Here is a 23,879-nt window from a genome sequence, read left to right as displayed (position 1 = left end):
TTAAATCCAAGGACTTAGAGCAGTGACTCCCTGACTTAAGTGCACATCAGAACGACCTACAAGTCTTGCTAAAACAAAGACTGCTGGGTCCCTCCCTCAGAGTTTTGGAACTGGTAGGTCTGGCACGGGAAAAGAGCACCGGCATTTCTAACAGGTTAACAGGTGATGCTGACGCTGCCTGCCTAGAGGTTAGACTGTGAAAGCTGGCTTTGAGTAATTCAAAGAGCAGCTGTAATTCATTTTGCATTGCCCGGGAAAGTATCAACTAAATTTAAAAGGAAAAAATTCCAAGTATACAAAGTTTTGTCATGGGTGTCTCAAACATCACTCAGTACAGTACTAGCATTCTGTCTTTTTCACTCATTGAATTCTGTTTTGATGTTTATTATTTCTTCTATTTACTTCAGGCTTGATTTGCTCTTCTTCTAACTTTCTGAAGTGAAAAAGTGGATTCATTTTTATGAATTTAAACATGTATATTTCTGATACATGTTTAAAAATCTGTAAATTTCCTAATAACTACCTTATCTATAGCCCATAAATTTTAATATATTATTTTTGTTTTTATTTGGTACAAGGTTTTTCTAATTGTCCTTCTGATGTCTTCTTTCATCCATGGGTTATTGAGAAATGTACTGCTTCATTTCCAAATATTTGGGGATCTTCTAGATTTCCTTCTGCTGATTTCTAATTTCTAATCTTATTGTATTCAAAGAACAAACTTGGTATGATTTCAATCCTTAAAAATTTTTGAAACTTGTTTTATGACCCAGCTCATGGTCCCTTCTAGATAATGTTCCATGCAGGCTCTATAAGAATGTGTATTCTGCAGTCACTGGTCGGAAAAGCAATGGCACCCCACTCCAGTACTCTTGCCTGGAAAATCCCATGGATGGAGGAGCCTTGTAGGCTGCGGTCCATGGGGTCGCTAGGAGTCGGATACAACTGAGTGACATCACTTTCACTTTTCACTTTCATGCACTGGAGAAGCAAATGGCACCCCACTCCAGTATTCTTGCCTGGAGAATCCCAGGGATGGGGGAGCCTGGTGGGCTGCCGTCTATGGGGTTGCAAAGAGTGAGACACGACTGAAGCGACTTAGCAGCAGCAGCAGCAACAGTCACTGGTGTAGCGTTTTACATGTCCATCAGCTCAAGCCAGTTGACAGTACTGTGCACGAGTTCAGGTTGCTGTAAGAAGACCCACCACAGACGACAGCGCGCATTAAACAACGAACATCCATGTCTCACAGTTCTGGAGGCAGATCTGGCGTATGGTGAGGGCTTACTTTCTGCTTCAGACCGCCATCTTCCTGCTCTTCATCCCCTTACAATGGCACCAATTCCACCATGCTGACTTCACTCTCATGACTGCATCCAAACCTAATTATCTCCGAAAGGCCCCATCTCCAAATACCAACACATTGGAGGCTGCTGCTGCTGCTGCTAAGTCACTTCAGTTGTGTCTGACTCTGTGCAACCCCATAGACGGCAGCCCACCAGGCTCCCCCGTCCCTGGGATTCTCCAGGCAAGAACACTGGAGTGGGTTGCCATTTCCTTCTCCAATGCATGAAAGTGAAAAGTGAAAGTGAAGTCGCTCAGTTGTGTCCGACTTTTAGCGACCCCATGGACTGCAGCCCATCAGGCTCCTCCGTCCGTGGGATTTTCCAGGCAAGAGTACTGGAGTGGGGTGCCATTGCCTTCTCCGCATTGGAGGCTACAACATATGAATTTTGGTGGGGGACATAATATTCAGTCTATGACAGCCTAATCTTAATAAGTCATACTTTTGCCAATTTTTGGTTTAGCCTGTCCTTTGCTGAGAAAGGCGCATCAAGATTCTAATAACTGAACTGTTTCCCTTTTCAGTTCTGTCAGTTTTTGCTTCATGTACTTTGCAGCCCCACTGTTAGGTACATTTTGTTTGCTGCTTAGTTTCTAAGTCGTGTCTGGCTCTTCTGCGACCTCATGGACTGCAGCCTGCCAGGTTCCTCTGTCCATGGGATTTCCCAGGCAAGAATACTGGAGTGGGTTGCCATTTTCTCCTCCATAGGTACATATACATTTATAAGTATTATATGTTTTTGACCCTCTTAACATTTTAAAATGTCCCTCTTCATCTCTAGTAATATTTCTTAAACTTTATTTGTCTGATTAACATAGCCACTCCAAGTCATTATGGTTACTATTTGCATAGTGTATCTTTCCCCTTCACCTCATCAGCTTCTCGCAACTCCTCTACACATGGGCAGCTTTCCAGTTAACCAAGAATGTGTGGAGAGCTTATGTTAGTCCTTCTACAATAATTTTCAGGATATTCCTCAACGTCAACTGTTACCTGGGGCAAGCAAAGCTGCAAGTTTACTCAGTTCATTCCTGCATCAACTGCTTTTGTTGGTGGTCAAGACACAAAACCACCCCCTCTTCCAGTGCAACACACAGCCATGCACTCTCTCTCTCATCATTATCAATGAGCACATTCCCTCTGGCAAAAAGCTACTGGTTTCTACTGGCAGGTAGCTCTATGCTGGTAAAATCAGTCCTCACCAACCGGGTTCCTTTCTCTTCTTTTTTGCATATGCCACTGCTTATGAGAATTTGCTTAAATCAACTTATTTTGCTCCCTTTCCTGAGGAAAAAATTCTAAGGAACAGACTTGATGCCAAAGATAAATATGACTCTTGGAGAAGTTATACATTCTAGGTATTTTATGTGAACTCTTTTTTCAGGAATGATTAACTTTCTAATAAAAGTTCCTACTTTCAAATATTTCTAAGCTCTGGCAAGTGAGTGACTCAAGGTAACATTTTTAGGTTGATACAATTAAAATAAAAATATCCTCCTCCTTAAGTGGTTCAACCAAAGTATCTACTTGTCTTGAGTCCATACAAGGACAGCTATGCTGTTGAACAATAGGGCAGAAACTTTATGCACTCACTGCTGAGAATGCTTTTGAGCCTCAGCTGGGCCCCTTAGGTTTTTATTTACTAGTAGTATTAAGAGGTATTAAGCTGCCACGTTTGTGAATTAACTGACTCTGTTCTGGAAATACTAAGAGTAAGAGCTGTGTCACAGGCAACTTCCAATCTTTCCCAGTCTGACGACCAAGTTGATACTGACAGAAACATTTCCAGCTTACCATGTCCATTTGGTAAGAGCCAACACCCTGAGTCTTCATTTATACAAAGAGAGGTCTACTCCGCAGCAAGACCAACTAGGATAGAGTATAATAATGTTCCTTCACATTTAACAAAACGAAAAGAAACTAACCTCTTTTTTCTTCTTCTCGTTTTAGTTTATCTTCCTCTATTTCTTTTGGCAGTTTTTCCTTCTTTTCTTTCTCCACATCATTATGCAAATGTTTTGTGGTATAGCTGAGTGCTGGTGAAAGAAGGATCTCTCCATTTTTGCAGAGTTCATCACGAATTTTAATAAAAAACTGCTGAAGTTCTACCGCATCCTCATATATTTCAGAATCTGTCCTATAACAGCATCAAGAACACTGATTGACAATATGCTTCTTTCAAACACCCTGATCATATGTTAAAGCATTCCATGAAATGCTTCTTTACTGTATTCATTGATATAGTGATAACTTCTGAGCAGTTCTAATATGGGTATCTCCTTAAAATTTGTTCAATTTTACCTCAGTGAGCCTCCTGCCCACCAGTTTCCATTTCCTTAAGGCTCACTCCCTGTATAGCTCATGTAAAATCATCCAGCTTCCTGGGGGAGAAACGTGGTACATTCACTACTAAGTCTGGCAACAGAAGAGGGCTGCCAGAACCAAGGACTATACTAAGGCTTCATACCATATCTAACACTTACCTGAATCTAATCTTGGGATTAATTCTAACTTTCTTTTAGTTAAGGGATCAACACACTAGATAAAATATTAACAGAAGATTTAGCCCTTTTTTTTGGGGAGGGGGCGGGGGCGGGGAATCTATTTCATGGTTGTCTAGGCTGCTAGGACTCAGTAAATATTTGAACCTAAATTGCAAAGTCCTAAGAGTATCATAAAATGGTTGCAGGCCTCAGAGTTAGTGTTCATTTTAGTTCCCAAGAAATAACTACATAATTCTGGGGAACTAGCAGAGGCAACACAGCGAAAGATAGAAAAAAAAAAAAATCATCTGTGTCGTATTGAAAACTTTTAAGAGATTCTCCCCATTTATAAAATGAGACGATTGGGCAAAATGAACTTCATAATTTAGACTCAAAGAAATTTTATTAGTATTTGTCATCCACTGTGTTGGCCTGAGGAAGGCCTAAAGATAATTCTATTAACTACTAGGAATATCAGGGTTTGAAAAATTATTCACAAAGGTAACCAGAGACAAAGATTTAGCAGTAGTCATGGAGGCATTCTGGTCAGGGCAGTGTGGATGCTGCAGCCAAGCCCAGTCAGCTGCTTGCTGACACAGACCATTAGAGCATCAAACTTGAGAAGACTCCAGAATGCTGATCACAAGCACAGGTGACCTGGCAACCTAAAACACTGCCAATAACAACCCAGATGGGTGTTTCTAGGAAGATTCTAAAATCTTTTTGGGTTACAGAAATGCTAACACTTGTAGGAAAGCAATAAAACTACAACTGGCCAAGGGAAGAAACTCCAACAACACTACTTTGATGCCTATTTTCTGAATACAGACTTCTGAAGGCTGTTCACTTGAAATTAATTTTATAAGAGCTTATAATTACAAGTATAAAATTAAAACTGAAAATGCACTTTTGATAATCCATGCTACTGTCAAAGGGCAGATTTATAATTTCATCATGCACTCAGAACACTATAAAAATTACAAATTGTGTTAATTTAAAAATTACAAATTGTTTACTTCTGGGTTTTTCATTTAGTGTTTTTGGATCTTGGCTGATCTTGGGTAACTTAAACTGCAGAAAGTGAAACCTCAGACAAAGAAGGGAATACTGTAAAGTTACATTGGACTCTACTCCAGTACTCTTGCCTGGAAAAATCTCATGGACGGAGGAGCCTGGTGGGCTGCAATCCATGGGGTCGCTAAGAGTCAGACATGACTGAGAGACTTTACTTTCACTTTTCACTTTCATGCATTGGAGGAGGAAATGGCAACCTACTCCACTGTTCTTGCCTGGAGAATCCCAGGGACGGGGGAGCCTGGTGGGCTGCCGTCTATGGGGTCACAGAGAGTCGGACACGACTGAAGTGACTTAGCAGCAGCAGCTACTTCCTAGGCCTCAACAGCAAAAGCTAATCAGGTCAACAATGGGAGAAAGGAAAGAGTTTATTTCTTACAGATACAAATCTGCTTAGTTCCTAAACTAATCATGTCATCTATACAAGGAACAAAGCTGCTAATAATCTAAGAAAGAAAGAAAGTGAAGTTGCTCAGTCATGTCAGACTCTCTGCGACACCATGGAGTACAGCCTGCCAGGCTCCTCGTCCATGGAATTTTCCAGGCAAGGGATAATGGAGTGGGTTGCCATTTCCTTCTCCAGGGGATCTTTCCAATCCAGAGATTGAACCCAGGTCTCCTGCACTGCAGGCAGACTCTTTACCATATGAGCCACGAGGGAAGCCCAATAATAATCTAAGAGACAAATGTATTGTGGAAGACTCATTCACAGAACTAAGCCCACGAAGTAATGGGGGTAGGGTATGGGGTAGGGAGAAGAGGAGTGACTTTAGATTTAAGGACTATTTAAGTAAACTGAGAACAAGAATAGAACTCTAAGCTCCATGAGGGAAGGGTTTGTCTGTTTTGTCCACTGGTATATTCCATGTATCCAGAACATGCTCATAACTGGTAGCCATTTAATAAATATTTTTAGGATAAATGAAAACTAAGAAATAAATGAATGCAGATTCTGACTGCAAGATGCACTCCCCGCCCCGGCTTTATTTCTTCACTGTTGAAGAATAAGGACCATATCTTAAATGTGTCTCTTAGAGGCCTTTCCAACCTGACCCTAACTCTACCTATCCTGTGAACACACCGTACTCATTTCCTAACCTTATGCCTTTACTCACACCACTTACCTGATGTGAATCCCACCCATTTCCCCATTCTTCCCTGACATCTCATGCTCTTTAGAACCCTAAAGAAGTTTATTACTCCACCATCTTACTAAATACCAAGTCCTTAAATGTTATCTCATGCTGGGAACGATTGCTCCCTAAGCACAGGTGCTGTTCCAACTGTCAGACTTTAAGCTCTCAGAGCACAGAGCTCAAGTCTTACCATCCCTGGCTGTACTGCTTGACTGGCCTCCTGGTGACTGGCTCAGCAGCAGCTCCCTGCAGTCAGGAACAAGATGAGTCGCCGCATTTACTAGTTGTGTGACTATGGCAAGTTACTTCTCTCTGCCGTGCACATCTTCATATACAAATTGGAAGATTATCCCTTACCTATGATGGCTACAGTAAGGGTTAGAGATCGTCTACATGGTACTTTACAAAGGGCAAGTGCTCAATAGGAACAGCAAATATTATTTTTCACTTTTCTTTCAAGATCCAGAGCAAACCCAAGCTTCATAGAGTCCCTGGCTGGAATTACCCCATGCCCACTGACTAAAGGTCTAGCAATCAGCATAGCATATAATAAGCTCTAGGAAGGTAGGGTCTGTATTCTTAACTCTTTTATTCTCCCCAAGTGATCCCAAGAGCACAGAGAAGACCCACCATGATTGTAGAACTGAAACTGTTTCCACAGCTGAGTATATGCTATTGTTGTGTGGCAAATACACAGCACAGATCAAAATTAGAAGGGGATTTAAGTTTGATGGAAATTTAAATTTGATTGCCTCTTCTTTTTATAACATTTAATGTCTGCAGAATGAACTTAAAAGTGACAAATCTGAAACTAAAAAGAAGCCCTTTGAGGAGTCTGAAATGACAATCAAATTTAAATCAGTGTAAGCTCAGATCAATATTTTAGAGCTACTTTATTTAAAGCACACTTGCACTGAACTCAAACTTTAAAAGAAAATCCTATTATTATTTCTAATTAAAAGCATTCCTTCCTTTTAAAATACATGTTCTATGAAAGGCTATATTTTAAAAGTTTATCCTTTTCAACATATCCTCAATTTTGTCTCTCATTTCTTCCCCTTATTGACCCAATTCAGTAGTGTGTCTTCTCTCCCCCAGAACATTCTTACTCTCTATACATTCTAATTAAAATTCAAAATAGCACCCCACCAACTGTACGCTGAAATAGCACATCAAAGCAAATTCTTTCCTCTATTTTACACCTTCTATGTCACACCTTCTCAAAAAGAAATGACTTTGAAAACATACCGATTCATCCTTCTTGCCCTCTCCAATACTTCAAACATATGCTCTTGAAATAAATCAAGCCGTCGGTAGCGGTTATTTTCAACATTCTTCCTAATTATGTCAAAAGTAAGAGGAGGTTTGTTTGGAAAGCTGGGATCCACAGCAGGAATTTCTGCTAAGGAATCACTGTAGCATCTTCCTTCATCATCCTGATGACTCATGACTGACACAAAAAGATTATGGATAAGCTCCTGAATCAGCAAGGTTACATTTGGGACATGTGAGTCCTCATCTCCTTCTAAGTCTCTCCGAGTTTCAAGTAGGACTTTGTGTAGGACAAGGGCATCTTTGTAGATCAAAGACTCAGGCTCATTGTATGTACAGGCATTGTTAAACATCATGACGAAGTCCTCAACCATGGAGTCTATATCTTGGTATTTGTTGGCCATCATGTGACTTCGAATTTTTTCCATGTCCATGGGCTTTTTAATGGTCAAATAGTAGTCAGGCAGCTCGGATCTGGAGGGAAGCCTCAGAAATATGGCACTGAGGCGGCGACCCCTCTTATCAGTATAGTTCTTTACAGCTTCATAGACTTCATTTAGTTTCTGCTGCATTGGAGTCATGTATTTTGATTTTTTAGGAGAAATACCACTCTTCCTACCTAAAGAAAAAGACTTAATGTTAAATGAATAAAATAAAATAAATGAACCTAAATTTGTATAAAGTTGGTAGCATAACCACAAGGAAGGAATTATTTCAAGTGATGTATAAAACACAGTAATTAGCATTTTTCTAGTGAAATATATCCCATCAACAAAGAAAGAACTAGAAAAACAAACTATTTTCAGTACTCATATTTTTGGCGGGAGAGAAAGTACTGTTATGTTGAGATAGTTGTGAATAAGGCAGAATAAAGGAAATGAGCAGTTATGTGACAGTCTAATTCCATCTCCTATGGTATCCTTTTTTTTTTTTTTATGGTATCCTTGAAAACTGAGATTTTCATCAAGGAAGAAAAAGAGATAAAGACGTTAAAACAGAGGACACTGAATAAAAACCTTGTGGCCTGGAATCTCAATTGAGAGTATCGATATCAACTTACGGTGCATTTTCTCTTTAAATATAAAATACAAAATTTCTTAGCTCTGACCACTGAAAATTCTAGAAACAGTGACCAACCTAGTTGCAGTATACCCCTAAATAATTCTGACTATATTTTTAGAATACTGATTTCAAAAACTAATGTTATTAGCTCTTTTGCAAATGGTTGATCCCTAGTCTACACAGGATCAGTTTGCTGTATCTTGAGACGCTAGACAGTAAGAGTCTATCAACGACTTCTTACTATGGCCAGCTCAAAAGACCACAGCAGCCAACCTGGGACAACATTAAATATCAACAAGAACCATAATTGCAATGGGTTAAAACTCAGGAATATGTTTAAATCTAGTAATCCTTAATGATAAAAACAAACAATGGGGTAGATATTGCAGGATTTTAGTAAGCCAATGCATTCTCTTGTCTGTATTTCACTACTTTGAAAACTGGTAAATGAAAAGGGAAATCTAGCTTTTATCCTTTCAAAAACCAAAACAATACATACAAACAAAAAAACCATCCGCTGGGTAACCATATACAGATGAGGCAGTTTTTCTACATAGAAGTATTCCAGTTAGTAACTGAACAAGCAATGATAAAATTAAACTAGTACTACTTTACATCTCTTCAATCAATTTATGTAGCAAGCATCAATAGCTATTAACATAATTTAAAGAAATAACCAGATATTACATGCCACCTGATGGAAGACTATATTACCTCTTACGTCAGTTTCTGTGCCAAAGTGAGGGGAGAATCAAATTTAAAATCTAGGTCTGATCAACTACCAATTTATAGGAAATACAAAGGAACACGTGAATACTGCAGCAAAGGGATACAATTACCAAAACCTAGACTGTGGGAAACTACAGTACAAACCCAATTTCTTCAACAAACTGCAAGACAAAAAGGAGGAGATGGAGAACTCACAGACTAAAAGAACTATCAATCAAATGCAACATGTGGACCTTACTCGACAAGTTGAAACTGCATCTAATCAAGCCAATGAAGTTAATGTCCATTTATAAGAAATAAGGAAAAAGTTAACTGACATCCTAAGGAAGACTGTACAAGGAAGTGACCGGGTTTCTAGAGTCAACAGCAGGAGGATGAAAAAAAGGAGGAGGACTGCTCTGAATTATGAGTTTAAGTAAAACAATCAAATGCAATACACAGAACTTAACTAGATCCTGACTGGAAGAAACCAATTGTAAAAATATATTTGTGAGACAATCAGTAAAATTTGAAAATTTATCAGGTATTAGAGGAAACCAAGAAATTCCTAATTTTGTAATGTGTGACAATGATGTCATGATTATTTAAGAAACTATCCGCATATTTTAAAGATGCATAATGAACTAAGTAGAAATAAAATGACATGACTGGATGTGTCTTATAATTCAGAACAAAGAAAAAAGAAGGGCAAAAGGGAATACAGGAAGTAAGTATGGCACAATCTTGATAAATGCTGAGTAATAGGTATAGAGAGTGATTCATTGTACTATTCTTTACATCTGTGTATGCTGCTGCTGCTAAGTCGCTTCAGTCGTGTCCGACTCTGTGCGACGCCATGGACTGCAGCCTACCAGGCTTCTCCGTCCATGGGATTCTCCAGGCAAGAACACTGGAGTGGGTTGCCATTTCCTTCTCCAATGCATGAAAGTGGAAAGTGAAAGTGAAGTCCCTCAGTCGTGTCTGACTCTTAGCGACCCCATGGACTGCAGCCTACCAGGCTCCTCCATCCATGGGATTTTCTGGGCAACAGTACTGGAGTGGGATGCCATTGACTTGAGTTTTTTCATAATATAACATTGAGAAATGAAAAGAAAATTAACACTGCATGGTAAAATCTCCTCTCCCTGAACTTTAAAAAATATATATACATGCATTTATATATATTTAGTTCTATATTTACTATTAACTAAACAGTAACTAATACAGTTACTATTAAAGTATGTCATTAGTTTCTTAACTCAACTTATATAATTAATTTTAGTTTTAAAAGATATTATGTCCCTATAAATTAGGAGACTTTCATTCCTGCAAGTGAAAAATTAGAAGGTTTTCATTTCTGTATGTTTTTATAATTACATGAAAAAATAAGTAGCTTAACAAAAAGGAATGATCACTTAAGCAATAAATCATAACCCAAACTACTGCAAATTCAGTTTAGTCATTCCATGCAAAGAAATTAAAGTGTGTTCTTTCCATTTTAGCAAATATGGCTCTCAAGAATATTTGACACCACCACTATCATTTGCTTGGTATTTATTTATATATTTTAAATAAGGCAGAAACCTCTTCTTTAGCCCAATGGTACTAATTATTTTTGCTTTCTTTCTTCTCTTTACAGTTTGCTTTTTTTTGGATGTGGACCATTTTTAAAGTCTTTACAGAATTTGCTGCAATACTACTTCTGTTTTATGGGGGTTTTTTTGTTTTTGTTTTTTTTTGGCTGCAAGGCTTGGGGGTCCCAGCTCCTCAACCAGGATCAAACCCTAACCCCCGCACTGGAAGGCAAAGTCCTAACCAATGGACTGCCAGTGAAGTCCCTCTCACAGTTTTTAACATAACAACCATTCACAGCCCACATTCAACAGATACCTGAGTTAACTTACAGTACAGTAACTAGACATCTCTAACCTCTCGAATTCTGTCTAGGAGGGACTCACTTTTTTTTTTTTTTTTTTTAGGGACTCACTTTTAATTCCAGTAACTTAGCAAACAGACCGAAAAACAGGAAGAAAATGAAAACCTGCTCCTATACTTTTTCCAGGCATCACATGTAGAAAAAGTATCTATTCTCACTATTTAACATTTATAAAATGTCCACCGCATTCAAAAAAAGTAAACAAAACCTTTTGATGTAACATTCTTCTATTCCTCATGCAGTTTTATGTTTACTTAAAATACAGAAGAGAGTGCTTGAGAGAAACCAAGAAACTCTGTGCTGGAGTGCAAATTCAATTATATTCACCAATTAATTAAATATTTCAGTAAATCAGGAAACAGCAACCCACTCCAGTATTCTTGCGTGGAGAATCTCATGGACAGAGGAGCCTGGCAGGCTACAGTCCATGGGGTCACAACAGTCAGACACAACTTAGCAACTAAACCAACCAACCCATACTTGACAGACTGAACGGAACCACGAATTGTGAGGCTGCCTTACTCAGCTTGAGTTTGGGAGATGCCATGTCATCATCATCAGGCAGTGGGCCCAGTTCTTTCCTTTTATCCTTGAGTAACTTCTCCAGGATGTGTGCATCGTTGTACACCTATATTCAATTACAAATATATTTAAAATTATTTTCTAAGAAGCTTTCTATTCAAGTATAATATGTATCCATAAAGAAGTTTTAAAACACAGGTTAGGACAGTTGAGAACTAAAGAAATAAAGCCTGAGACCACAACAGAGCAACAAATCACATCTCTGTGGGGTGGGTCTTGGTTCATTGTTTAAAGCTTTCCAGGTATTTCTAATGTGCACCCATGCCAGCTGAAGTTTGAGAACTACTGTGGTAGAATCACTACAAGTTTCTGCAGAAGTTCTGAAACATATTTACATGTGCTGTTTCTTCATAAATCTCTCTTACACTGGACCCTCTAGGTAGCAGACTGAGCTCAATGGAAAGTAAAAATACATGATAGCTGGCGAAAAACATCTCAAATATTATTAAAAGAGATTTAATATCAGTGTGCATTCATAGCCTGGAATCTGATTTGTGAAAAGCAATAATCTCTGCTTAGTCTCTCTCTCTCTTAAGACTGAGCCAAGGGTGATAATATATAGCCATGGACAAAGTTACTCACCCAACGGCTTGGCCCCCACAGTTGCCTCCTCCCACCCCAGTCCAAAGGCTCTCCTCCCTGAATACCACCAGAGCAGAGGGACTGAGGGAATAAATGACCTCTCTTCTTTGGCAACCTCTCCTAAGGGTGGCTTTTTTCTCTACCGGTGACAGACAAGTGGCACATTACCCAATGACACTGAGGACAGTATAAACCCCTATCACAGAAGAGAACCATTTCTCTGATTACAAGCACCCTCAGCACCTACTTTATTTTATATTCAAATGCAATAACGTAAGAATGGAAATATAAATGATTTGAAAATGTACTTTCATTTCTGGGAAACTTAGAGTAGACAGAGAAAACTCAGAAAGGATCTATGGACCCCCCAAACCATGTTCACTGCAGCATGTTTACAACGGCCAAGATATGGAAACAACCTAAGTATTCAGGAAAGAGTGACTGGATAAAGAAAATGTCACACACAGACAGGAATATCATTCAGCCATAAAAAGAATGAAATCCTGCCATTTGTGACAAGATGAAAGACAAACCCTGAGGGCATTATGCTAAATGAAATAAGGTAAGACAGAGAAATACAAATACTATATGATCTCACTTATAAGGAAACTAAAATACCATTCCTCGGCCCCCCAAAAATCTCAAGATCATAGATACAGAGAATAGACTGGTGGCTGCCAGAGGACAGTAAGATGAATAAAGGGGTCAAAAGGCACAAACTCCAGTTATAAAATAAGTAAGCCACGGGGACGTAATGTTCAGCATGGCAGCTATACTTAGTAACACCGTACTGTATATTTGCAAGATGTTAAGACAGTAGATCTTTGGAGAAGGCAGTGGCACCCCACTCCAGTACTCTTGCCTGGAAAATCCCATGGACGGAGGGGCCTGGTGGGCTGCAGTCCATGGGGTCACTAAAAGTCGGACACGACTGAGCGACTTCACTTTCACTTTTCACTTTCATGCATTGGAGAAGGAAATGGCAACCCACTCCAGTGTTCTTGCCTGGAGAATCCCAGAGACGGGGGAGCCTGGTGGGCTGCTGTCTATGGGGTCACACAGAGTCGGAGACGACTGAAGTGACTTAGCAGCAGCAAGACAGTAGATCCTACAAGTTCTCATCACAAGAAAAAAATTGTTAACTGTATATGGTGATGGATGTTAACTAGACCTAATGTGATCATTTTCCAATATATACAAATATTCAATCACTATGTTGTACCCTTAAAACGCATGTCACTTATACTTCAATTTATTAATAAAAAATAAAGTAGATAACGGATACTAAGTAGAAAATATATGAAAGGAAGACTGTATCATAGCTTTACTGATGAAGAACTGAAAATCAAGATGCTTCCTAACAAAATCAATTATTTAAAGGTGTATTATTGAAAATATCCTAATATTTAGATTACTCTTGTTGTTTTTCAGGTGCTTATTTGTGTCCAACTCTTTAGTGACCCCATGGACTGCAGCACACCAGGTTTCCCTGTCCTTCACAATCTCCCAGAGCTTGCTCAAACTCATGTCCATTGAGTTGGTGATGCCATCCAACCATCTCATCCTTTGTCGTCCCCTTTTCCTCCTGCCTTCAATCTTTCCCATCACCAGGGTCTTTTCTAATGAGTCAGTTCTTCCCATCAGGTGGCCAAAGTACTGGAGCTTCAGCTTCAGCATCAGTCCTTCCAATGAATGCTTAGGATTGATTTCCTTTAGGATTGATTGGTTTGATCTCTTCACATCCAAGGGATTCTCAAGAGTCTTCTCCAACACCACAGTTCAAAAGCATCAATTCTTTGGCACTCAGGTTTCTTTATGGTCCAATTCTCACATTTTTACATGACCACTAGAAAAATCACAGCTTTGACTATACAGACCTTTGTCAGCAAAGTAATGTGTCTGCTTTTTAATATGCTATATACGTTGGTCATAGCTTTTCTTTCAAGGAGCAAGCATCTTTCAATTTCATGGCTGCAGTCACCATCTGCAGTGATTTTAGAGCCCAAGAAAATAAAGTCTGCCACTGTTTCCATTGCTTCCCCATCTATCTGCCATGAAGTGAGGGGACCAGATGCCAGGATCTTCGTTTTTTGAATGTTGAGTTTTAAGCCAGTTTTTTCACTCTCTTCTTTCACCTTTATCTAGAGGCCCTTCAGTTCCTCTTCACTTTCTGCCGTTAAGGGTGGTAATCATCTATACATCTGAGGTTACTGATATTTCTCCTGGCAATCTGGATTCTAGCTTCTGCTTCATCCAGCCCAACATTTCACATGATGTACTCTGAACATAAGTTATTATAAAAGGTGACAATATACAGCCTTGATGTACTCCTTTCCCAATATGGAACCAGTCTGTTGTTCCATGTTTGGTTCTAACTGTTGCTTTTGACCTGAATACAGGTTTCTCAGGAGGCAGCTAAGGTGGTCTGGTATTCCCATCTCTTTAGGAATTTTCCACAGTTTATTGTGATCCACACAGTCAAAGGCTTCAGTGTAGTTAATGAAGCAGAAGATGTTTTTCTGGAATTCTCTTGTTTTTTCTATAATCCAATGGATGTTGGCAATTTGATCTCTGGTTCCTCTGCCTTTTCTAAATCCAGCTTGAGTATCTGGAAGTTCTCGGTTCATGTACTATTGAAGCCTGGCTTGGAGAATTTTGAGCATTACTTTGCAAGTGTGTGAGACGAGTGATATTGTGTGGTAGTCTGAACATTCTTTGGGATTGCCTTTCTTTGGGATTGGAATGAAAACTGACCTTTTCCAGTCCTGTGGCCACTGCTGAGTTTCCAAATTTGTTGGCATATGAAGCTTTAACAGCATTATCTTTTAGGATTTGAAATAGCTCAATTGGAATTCTATCACCTCCATTATCTTTGTTTGTAGTGATGCTTCCTAAGGCCCACTTGACTTCACACTCCAGGATGTCTGGCTTTAGGTGAGTGATCACACCATTGTGGTTATCTGGGTCATGAAGACCTCTTTTGTACAGTTCTTCTGTGTATTCTTGCCATCTCTTCTTAATATCTTCTGCTTCTGTTAGGTCCACATCGTCTTTTATTGTGCCCATCCTTGCATGAAATATTCCCTTGGTATCTCTCATTTTCTTGAAGAGATCTCTAGTTTTTCCCATTCTATTTATCTAATTATATCATTTTATGGACTATCCTTAGAGCAGTATGGCAACTGAGGATAGTAGTAACAATAACGATGAAAGATTTTAATGTCCTTGGCTTTCGTTTGAGTGTTTGAATACCAGGCGCTATGTAACATTTTCTGTCAACATGAGCTCATTCTAATCCCACAACAACCCTAATGCAAGTACTATTATTAACCCCATTTTACACATGAGGCTCAGAAAAGATGAGTTACTTACCCAGGGATTAGCAAGATAGGACTCAAATCTAAGATGTCAGATTACAGCTGACAGTCCGAATCCATGGAATCCATGGATTCAGACGGTCAACTGTAATGACATTTCAAACAAGAGACTTGAGACTCTATGGATTTTGGTGCTGCAGGGGTCTGGGAAGCCCTGGAACCAATCCCCTCCCACAAGGCAATGAGGGGTAACTGTACAGGGTATAAAGTTTTAACCTTTACAATGTCCTGCCTCCAATTTTAAACAATTAAGGAAAGACAAAATATTAAGCTAGTCATTGAGAAGAATCATTGCAGTTGGGCGTCTGTCGGGATCCCCAAGTGCCCTTACCTGGGAGCCCTCCTCGTTGTAGTGCCTGGCGTTCCGGAACATCAGCTTCATGTCCTCTATCATTCCCTCCTCCCCCGCATATTTGTCATTGCGGATGTTATGCTCAATTATTTTCAAGTCCATTGGCTCCAAGATGATTTTATAATAATCAGGATAGTCCTTTTTGGATGGTTTAACCATAAATAGATCACAAAGTCTTCTGCCTGAGCCTGGCTCACGAGCTTCGAGAACAACATTGAATAAGATTTTCATTCGCTGCTTTCTTATGTTCTTTTTACTGTTGGAAGTGAGAAAGGGGAAAAATGAGAATGGGTTTAGTTTTCTTGACAGAAGAATGAATATGAAATAAAACAAATTAATCTTGTGGATAGGTGCTTCATAATGATTACAATTTATTATATATGGCACAAACACAGTCAACATGCTGGAAGCTATAAGCAAATATTAGGAAATTTTCCAAAATAGTTAAAACACAGTGACTCTGGCAGGAGTACCTAAGAACACCAGACAAACCTGTTTAGAATATTTATGAAATGCAATGCTTGAAAAAAGTATTGTCTAACACCAAAGAAAATGAAATTCTATTATCAATTTTTTGAAGAACAGAGCTAAAGTGGAATAAAACTGCTGATTCCCTACTGTTACTAACAGTTCTCCCTTAAACAAACACACACACACACACACACAAAGAGAAGTGTTCCATCTCCTAAGACAATCACTCCTGAACACCTGCATTTCCTGGTTACCAGAAAAAAAGGGATGCTGTCTGACAGACTAGTATCTCTAGAGTGGGTACAAATGTCTCAGGCATTTCTCCTATCATTGTCAGTTGCTTCTACCTCCCTCATTATTCCACAATCCCAGCCTTGCTTAAAGAATAAATGGTCTGTGGTTCACCTAAGCTCCCGAGTAAATTTTCATCCTTGAGTATGAATCCCTATCTTGTCCAAATTCCCCCACTGAGATGTTATGCTAGGAAACAGATGTCCTAGTAATATAGGACAAAGTACAAGGGACTACAGATTAGAACCTGAGTTACAAAAAGGCGTAAGAGAACATATGGGCTAGCCTCCTAATTATTGAGGAAACTGGCTCAGAGAAGTTAAATGACTTGCCCAAGGTGAGATGTCCAATGAATTATTAGAATTATTGGAATGAATGAATTATTAGAAGAGATGATCTTCCAATATGATTTCTGGCCCACTGTTTATAGGACCTCAGGACACAGATATCTAAGACTAGCCAGACTTGAACTTGCAAACCATCAGTCTCTGAGGTAGGTAATAAAAATAAATAACCCATGACTTACTTTCTATTCAACACTTACTAAAAGGGCACAGTGTCGCATTTGGAGGTAAATACTTCCTATCCAGTCCCTATCTTACAAATGGAAGGGAGATCATTACTGAAGCAAACTATGCGGCCAAATGGATCTCCTACTCCAGTCCTCTGGCCACTCAATCTACTTCTGGGTCATAAAGAAGACAAAGGCCAGATATTTTCTCCATGAGGTTCAATATGCTTTTTTTTTTAAAAAAGAAAACTCAAAGGATAACAGATGAGAAAATAAATAAATCCTCTATATAAAGATTTTAAAAGTCTCAAAAACGCCTGTCTTCATAACATCACAGAGCACAAGGCAACCCGAAAGTGATCCAATTAGGAGACACAAAGGCCACTGCCTAGAGCTGGGAGCATCCCTGTCACCTGTGTCTTCACTCGGGACTGCTCATTTCCACTTGTGGCTCTGGAATCATTCCTGTCACATCCCCACTCAGTATTTTGGTGTCTATGTCAAGTAAGTGATTGTTTGATGACAGCGATCTAGGCAAAGTTTCATCTAATGCTAACTATTTCTCCAAAGAGGCATCCCCAGATGATAATGAGAGGGGAACAACTCTGTCAGTTCAGGACTTCAGCAAGTGAATAATGGAAGGGGAAGGCAGGACAAAGCTCCAGCATCGCAGAGCTCCACACAACTGGGCAGAGACTGGATGTCTTTAGCCTTCAAGAAGCCTCTAAAGAAAAAACCTCAGAACTTGGATTTGATATCACAGAATTTGATAACTGCTCTAATAGTTGACATTTACTGTTTTAGGACTTTTAACACTAATAGTATGCCTTACTAATAAGCACACAACTCCAGTTGTATAATTCACTTTAAGAGAGTGATGTGTAACTGGTTTCCAGCCTCAAAGGCAAGCAAAATTTTTGTTCTTAGGGTCACACAATCTTCTCTGAACTAATCCAGCTTTGTTATTTTGTTTACATTTTTCCAGATCCTTATATTGCCTTTGAAACCAAGAACCACTGGCCCATTACTTTCAATCTAACTGCCAGGAAAAACTCAGAGCTAAACTTCATATTCTTCCATAACTGTATTAGCTTGAGTGGCTGGTATATTTGCTTTATCCTTTTCCAATATGATGCTGAATCTTATTATGTTCACACTTCTGAAAGTAACTTCAAACACTTTTGAAATGACATAAAATCTACATTACAAAAAGACAGCGACCGTATCACACTATCTGATGCTTCCTGTTTACTGTTTTCAAATGCCATGGCCCCTTGATTTTTAATTCGTCTCAGAACCCCTCTATTCGTCCTACTTCTTTCCTCCCTCAGACTATTAGCTGTAAACAGTTCACTCTTCCCTATTTTGGGAAAGGTGCATAATTAAATCCCAGACCTGGTAACTAGCACACTCATTCTTTTTTAATCTGGACCTGTGAACATACTTAGGTTAAAAAAAACCTTAAGAGAGTTCCAAACCAGGTTGTCATTATGCACTTAAGGGTGTCATACTGAAGAGGATGTCCATTCAGATCCAGATGCTGTTATATTAAACATACAATTTTAGAAGTTTATGATCTTGTTAGCACTATGGTCTTATGCTAACAAAGTCATTATATTACAGCAATTTTCCAATAAATGAACGTCAAGTGTCTTGAGAAGTGGGTACTTTTTCTAACTTGCAAAAAGATCATGAGTTAGTAGAGGCTTCACTCTGAATCCCTGATTTTCTAAGACCACCACCTTACCATCCTTTTGAGCCCCCAACTCAGCCTAAAACATTGCAATCAATGTCACTTTTTGCTTCTCTTAGTTTATCACCAAGTCCTAGCGGACCTTCACAGCCCTTCTAGATCTGATCTTCTCTTTTTCATGCCATGGTGTTAGTCCTAACCTTCATAGTTTGTGGCTGACCACTTTCTTAAATCTTATCATCATTTTTACTATGAAGCTATTATTTAGTACATGTTTGTATTTAATATACACAAAAGATTCCTATTTACAGTTACAGATAACTCTTCTACCACATGCCAGGGACTGTGCTAAGCACTTATCATTTAATCCTCAAACTCTAAGAACCAAGTACAATTATTACCCAGATTTTGGAGATGTAGACACAGAGGCTTGGAGACTTAAGTGAATACCTAAGGCCATAATCAGAACTGAGACTTGAATCAGCGATAGTCACCAGGCTGCTTTTATCATACAAGTAAATGACAAAAAGCCAGCCCTTACCAAGGGCCTCTAATCAAAGTCAACCCAGCTCACAGGCTTCAAAGTCTCCTGGCCTTTACCTCCCTGGCCCTAGATTTCTAGTGGTGCCTGCTGTGAAGCTAAGTAAACCCAAAGGTTCCTTCTTTTACAAGGCTTTAATATTTCATCTTCAAGGAGCAAAATCTTTTTATTCATCTTAATGACTTTCCCAGTCTAATAACATCTGACTAAAAACAAAATGAAATCTATCATGTCTTGATGTCAACAGGAAATACCTCCAGAAAATAATCAGAGCTACATTCAGTGAGTATTCAGGCCCAGTTCTGTGGTTTCAGCCATATTAAGCAATCAGGTCCTCAAAGAAATCCTACGTAGGTTTTTGTCATCAACTCCTTTTTCAGATGAGGAAATTGTGATGAGGTTCAAATCACAGAGCTAATAAGAACTGGGATTTGAAACCGGGCAGTCAGGGTCCAGAGTATGGGGTTACAACAGTACTCCACACTTCTGTTTCTTCTACTCGGAACCAAGTGCCACATACTATGAGTCATGTAAAAGAAATACCAATCCATGGTCTTTTTCTTAAATTTACCAATTAAGAAAACTTTTCTTAAGGAAAACAGTAGGAAGAAGATACTAATACAGTAATTGTATAGAGTGGACTACGTATGGTAGCAAATGTAGATAACTTCAAACATCTAACTTTCAAAGAAAAGCATAATAGGGAGATCACATTTCCTAAAGCTACTTGGGCAATCACACACTTCCATACAACTATACAACTGTGTGCCTCACACGGTTTTGTTTAAACCTGCCTTGGTCAGTAATTTCCTGGAAGGTAGAGAGGATGACTCAACTTTTCCTTTATGACCTGTAAGAGGACAGTCTGGTGTTCTGCAAGCAACTGACACTCCACGAATGCCAGATGGCAGAGGCAAAAATAAAGGCACCTTAAGATGATTACTAGGACTACATATGGCAACCGAAGGGCTGTTTTTAAAATCATAAGTAACATGCAAAAGAATGGATGGCTTTAAAGAAATAAAACACAAACAAGACCAGAGACTAAAGAAATGTATTCATGCTCAAGAAGCACTAACCCAATGCATAGGCACCAACACAGACTGGCATCACTTGGATTATCAACACTGATTCTGATCCCTCCAGCATCCCCAGTCTATAAGAGACATTCCTGAAAAGAAATCCGTACCCGCCAGCCCCTGGACACAACCAATGCCACCACATTCTCAGCCTCTCTACCTCTGCTGCAGAAGCACAGCCTCAATGACTGGTGCAGGCACTTGCTGCCCCGGGCAAAGCTGGTGACAAAGTAAGGGTCCTGACTACATCTAGGCTAATTCTCAGTTAATTTTACTAACTACACTCCTAAACTATACTGTTTTCTTTATTCATAAGATAAACTGGCATCCAAATAAAAACCATTATTTCACATGCTTAAGACTGCACTTTTCACCTAATCAGTGCTGACCATGCCACAGAAGTTACACTTTAAAAAAACATGTTTATGCATAAAAAAGGACTGCACACCTGGAGAGCCTCCTGAGACCCAACATCTCACTGTCAAGAGTGTTCCTGGGAAAGCAGAAACAAACATTACATGTGAAGAGAAACAAAACAAGCAACATTGGAGGTCATGTATAAACCAAATATGGTTGAGAAAAAAGAGGATCATTTAATCCAAAGGATAAAAGGTTTTAAGAATACTTGGAACATTTCAACATGGAAGACAGAAGGTGGATTTTAGGGTAGAGGGGTTGGGGAGAAGAAGGTATTCCCTGAATGAAGAGAACATACCCGTAGTAATTTTTTTTCACAATCTTTGATACGAAAAAAATAAGGCAAAGACAGAACCGTATTCAATACTTCAGAGTCAAGTCAAGTAGTATTTGGAAAACTTGGCCCTGCCTTCTCTGGATATGCTTGACTTATCCTACTAGGCTGTCATGTTTACCTGAGTTCTGGAGGAGTCCCTTTCTTATTACCAAAGCCTCTCAACATAGCTACCTTCTAAAAGGCTGTTACGTATTTCCTTTGTCACAGTCCAAAGTAAAGGACTTGCTTCTCTCAGCCTCTTCGTGTGTGCTCATGTCTGTATTTCAAACCCAGATGTGTTCTTTTACTGCTTTAGCTATGATTTATATTTGCTTTTCTCTTGTACTTTTCACTTCATTAAACAAAACACTTCCTAGGAAACCTGTGCATGAAAAGCCTTTTTCTCTAAAGTGGGATTTTATTATTTTAAGAACATAATGCTTAGCTTTCTTTTTATGGGAGGTTTTAATTAGAGTAATAACTTTCATTTCATCTACTTGGGTTGTCCCACAAAGTACAAGCCATAGAGATTTTTTAAGGATCTGGCCTGGGCTAATGCTTCCCTGGAACTGTTAACACTCAACTAGTTTAAGATCTCTCTCGTCATTCAGTGTTGGCACTAATTGTACCATCACTTTTGCCTCCATTACCTTCTTTTGCCTGAGAAGTTTTTATCTTTGATTGGTGACTGATCTGGAAAACACAGGTGATGCTGTAGTAGTAATATAATTACACTCAAAGATGTTCTTGATTTGATGTCTCTGATCTGGTCTCACATTTTTCCTCCGTTGTCCCTGGTATAACAAGGAATTAAGAACTTGGAAGGATGAAATTCATAGGCCAGTAATGGAGGAGACTCACACCTCAGGGCACACCAATCAATTTAGTTACCTTGGCATAGCATAGCAAAGTTATTTTCATTGCTAAAAAAAAACTTCCCAAATGCTATTTACAGGGAAAGACAAGATAGCTTCCGTTTTCTAAACCATTTTAAAAAAATTCTCTGGTGTCAGTGGATCTACAATACATGAACAGAACTGCATTAATAGTTACTAATGACTTCATTCAATTTTGAATCTGTCAGGCCCTGCTATTAGTGATGAACTTATTCTTTGTTTAAGGTTTCCTCCCTGCTATCACAAAGATGGTGAGACAGTTAAGGCTCAGGAAGAATACGGTGTTCCACAAAGATCAAGTCAGAGAAACTCCATGTGGGAGGCGCAGACAAAAGAGATGGTCTTGCATGATTTCTTTATAGGACTCCAGCTTCAGAATCTCACAGTAAGGTCCCCTTCCATAAAACCCATGAGAAAAAGGAAGGGTTAGGGAAGTTGAGAGAAAGATTAGAAAGAAAAGAAAAACAAATACCTAGCTTAACCTGTTATGAACTACAAGAAGTTGTAACTTGGTGCTTTATATGACATCCTTAAAATAGCAAATAAAGATCAGATTAACAAGGGAAAACAAAGGGGTAAGAATAATGACTGACTTTTCTTTTTAAATCGCCACATAGAAATTACCTAAATTAGATTTAAAGGGCTTCTTACAATGCCACATTAAAACAAAATAACCTGGACAGCAAAAAGAATAACAGGTTTCACCAGGCTATATAAGTAATTATTTTTAAATATGTTATCTAAAAACAAGATGTTATCAAGAAAACACTAATCATACAATTAACAAATGAATTTTTAAATGTTATAGTATTTAAATTTTATAATTCATACTTGAAAACTTACAGAAACAATTTTCTGCACTTAAATCTGAAACAAAACAGAAACTGAGACAATGTCTCCAGTTATATGAAGAATATATACCTTTTTCTTTTGGCACTACCAGTATCAGAGGTGGCTGAAGAAATCATGCTGTCTCCATCCTCAATGTCGTCTCTCCTAGCAAGCTCTTTCTTCTTTGCCTAAAACAGAAGAGACCCCAGGAGTCGAGCTCATTCTGCTGAGCACTTCTAGAATATATGAATATTAAAGAGCTAGCCACATCAGATTCAAGCAGAAAGATACAACCACACGTAGAATACTCAAAATCAAAAAGAAGTCATTAAACATTTTCAATAACCCAATTTAACAAAAGTTTGCATGACAGAAAAATAGGTTAAAAAAAATGGATCCAGAGAGTTGAGGAATCAACTCTAGCTAAACTGAATTTAAGACTCTGAAGGACACCAACTCTTTCAAAGTACTGAGACAAGCTGTCGGGGCATCCTGCTCTGCTGGCCGTATTTCAGTAAAGCCAAGTCAAAGCTAGCCTTTAGCACCCTTGCCTTAAGCAACAGTGTGACTAAGAAGAAAGCTTAAAGTGAGAGGTGAAATAAGATCTACTTTTCAATACATGCATTTTTAAAGACCTTCTGCCAGAGACAGCTAAAGTCCAATGACAGCAGACTTAGGGAATACATACAGAGTTCTGAAAACAAAATATTTAAATCCTCAACATGGATCACAGAGCTGACCATACAAAAATGGAGATTCTACAGGTGATATAAAACTGCTTTTGTTGTTCCTTGCTCTGAGATTCTCTTTCCTGTAAGATTCTACCAAAACTGACAGGTAGACACAATTTGTATTTCATATCTATGCCCTTTTTTCTCAAAACACTGAGATGACCCATGGCCTCAGATGCCCTCCAAGGTGTGC

General features: G+C 38.9%; 1 protein-coding gene across 35 annotated transcripts in view; it reads right to left on the bottom strand.

Moving 5' to 3' along the window:
* PBRM1 (polybromo 1) overlaps positions 1-23,879 on the bottom strand; it is a 109,100-nt gene that overhangs the window by 40,372 nt on the left and 44,849 nt on the right. For 19 of the 35 annotated variants that reach the window (XM_055558784.1, XM_055558775.1, XM_055558779.1 and 16 more), the window contains 6 exons: positions 23,046-23,143; positions 20,944-20,988; positions 15,889-16,165; positions 11,539-11,644; positions 7,287-7,929; positions 3,271-3,482 (listed from right to left, as the gene is read on the bottom strand). In XM_055558784.1, coding sequence (XP_055414759.1) covers positions 3,271-3,482; positions 7,287-7,929; positions 11,539-11,644; positions 15,889-16,165; positions 20,944-20,988; positions 23,046-23,143 — 1,381 coding nt within the window. The remainder of the gene's footprint in view (positions 1-3,270; positions 3,483-7,286; positions 7,930-11,538; positions 11,645-15,888; positions 16,166-20,943; positions 20,989-23,045; positions 23,144-23,879) is intronic. The other 16 variants (XM_055558781.1, XM_055558793.1, XM_055558801.1 and 13 more) reach the window with 1 other exon arrangement.

Source organism: Bubalus kerabau, chromosome 20 (assembly GCF_029407905.1).
Source record: "Bubalus kerabau isolate K-KA32 ecotype Philippines breed swamp buffalo chromosome 20, PCC_UOA_SB_1v2, whole genome shotgun sequence".
NCBI classification, from domain to species: Eukaryota; Metazoa; Chordata; class Mammalia; order Artiodactyla; family Bovidae; genus Bubalus; species Bubalus kerabau.
The sequence above is the reverse complement of the archived record's forward strand: the minus strand, read 5'-3'. Positions and strand labels throughout refer to the sequence as shown.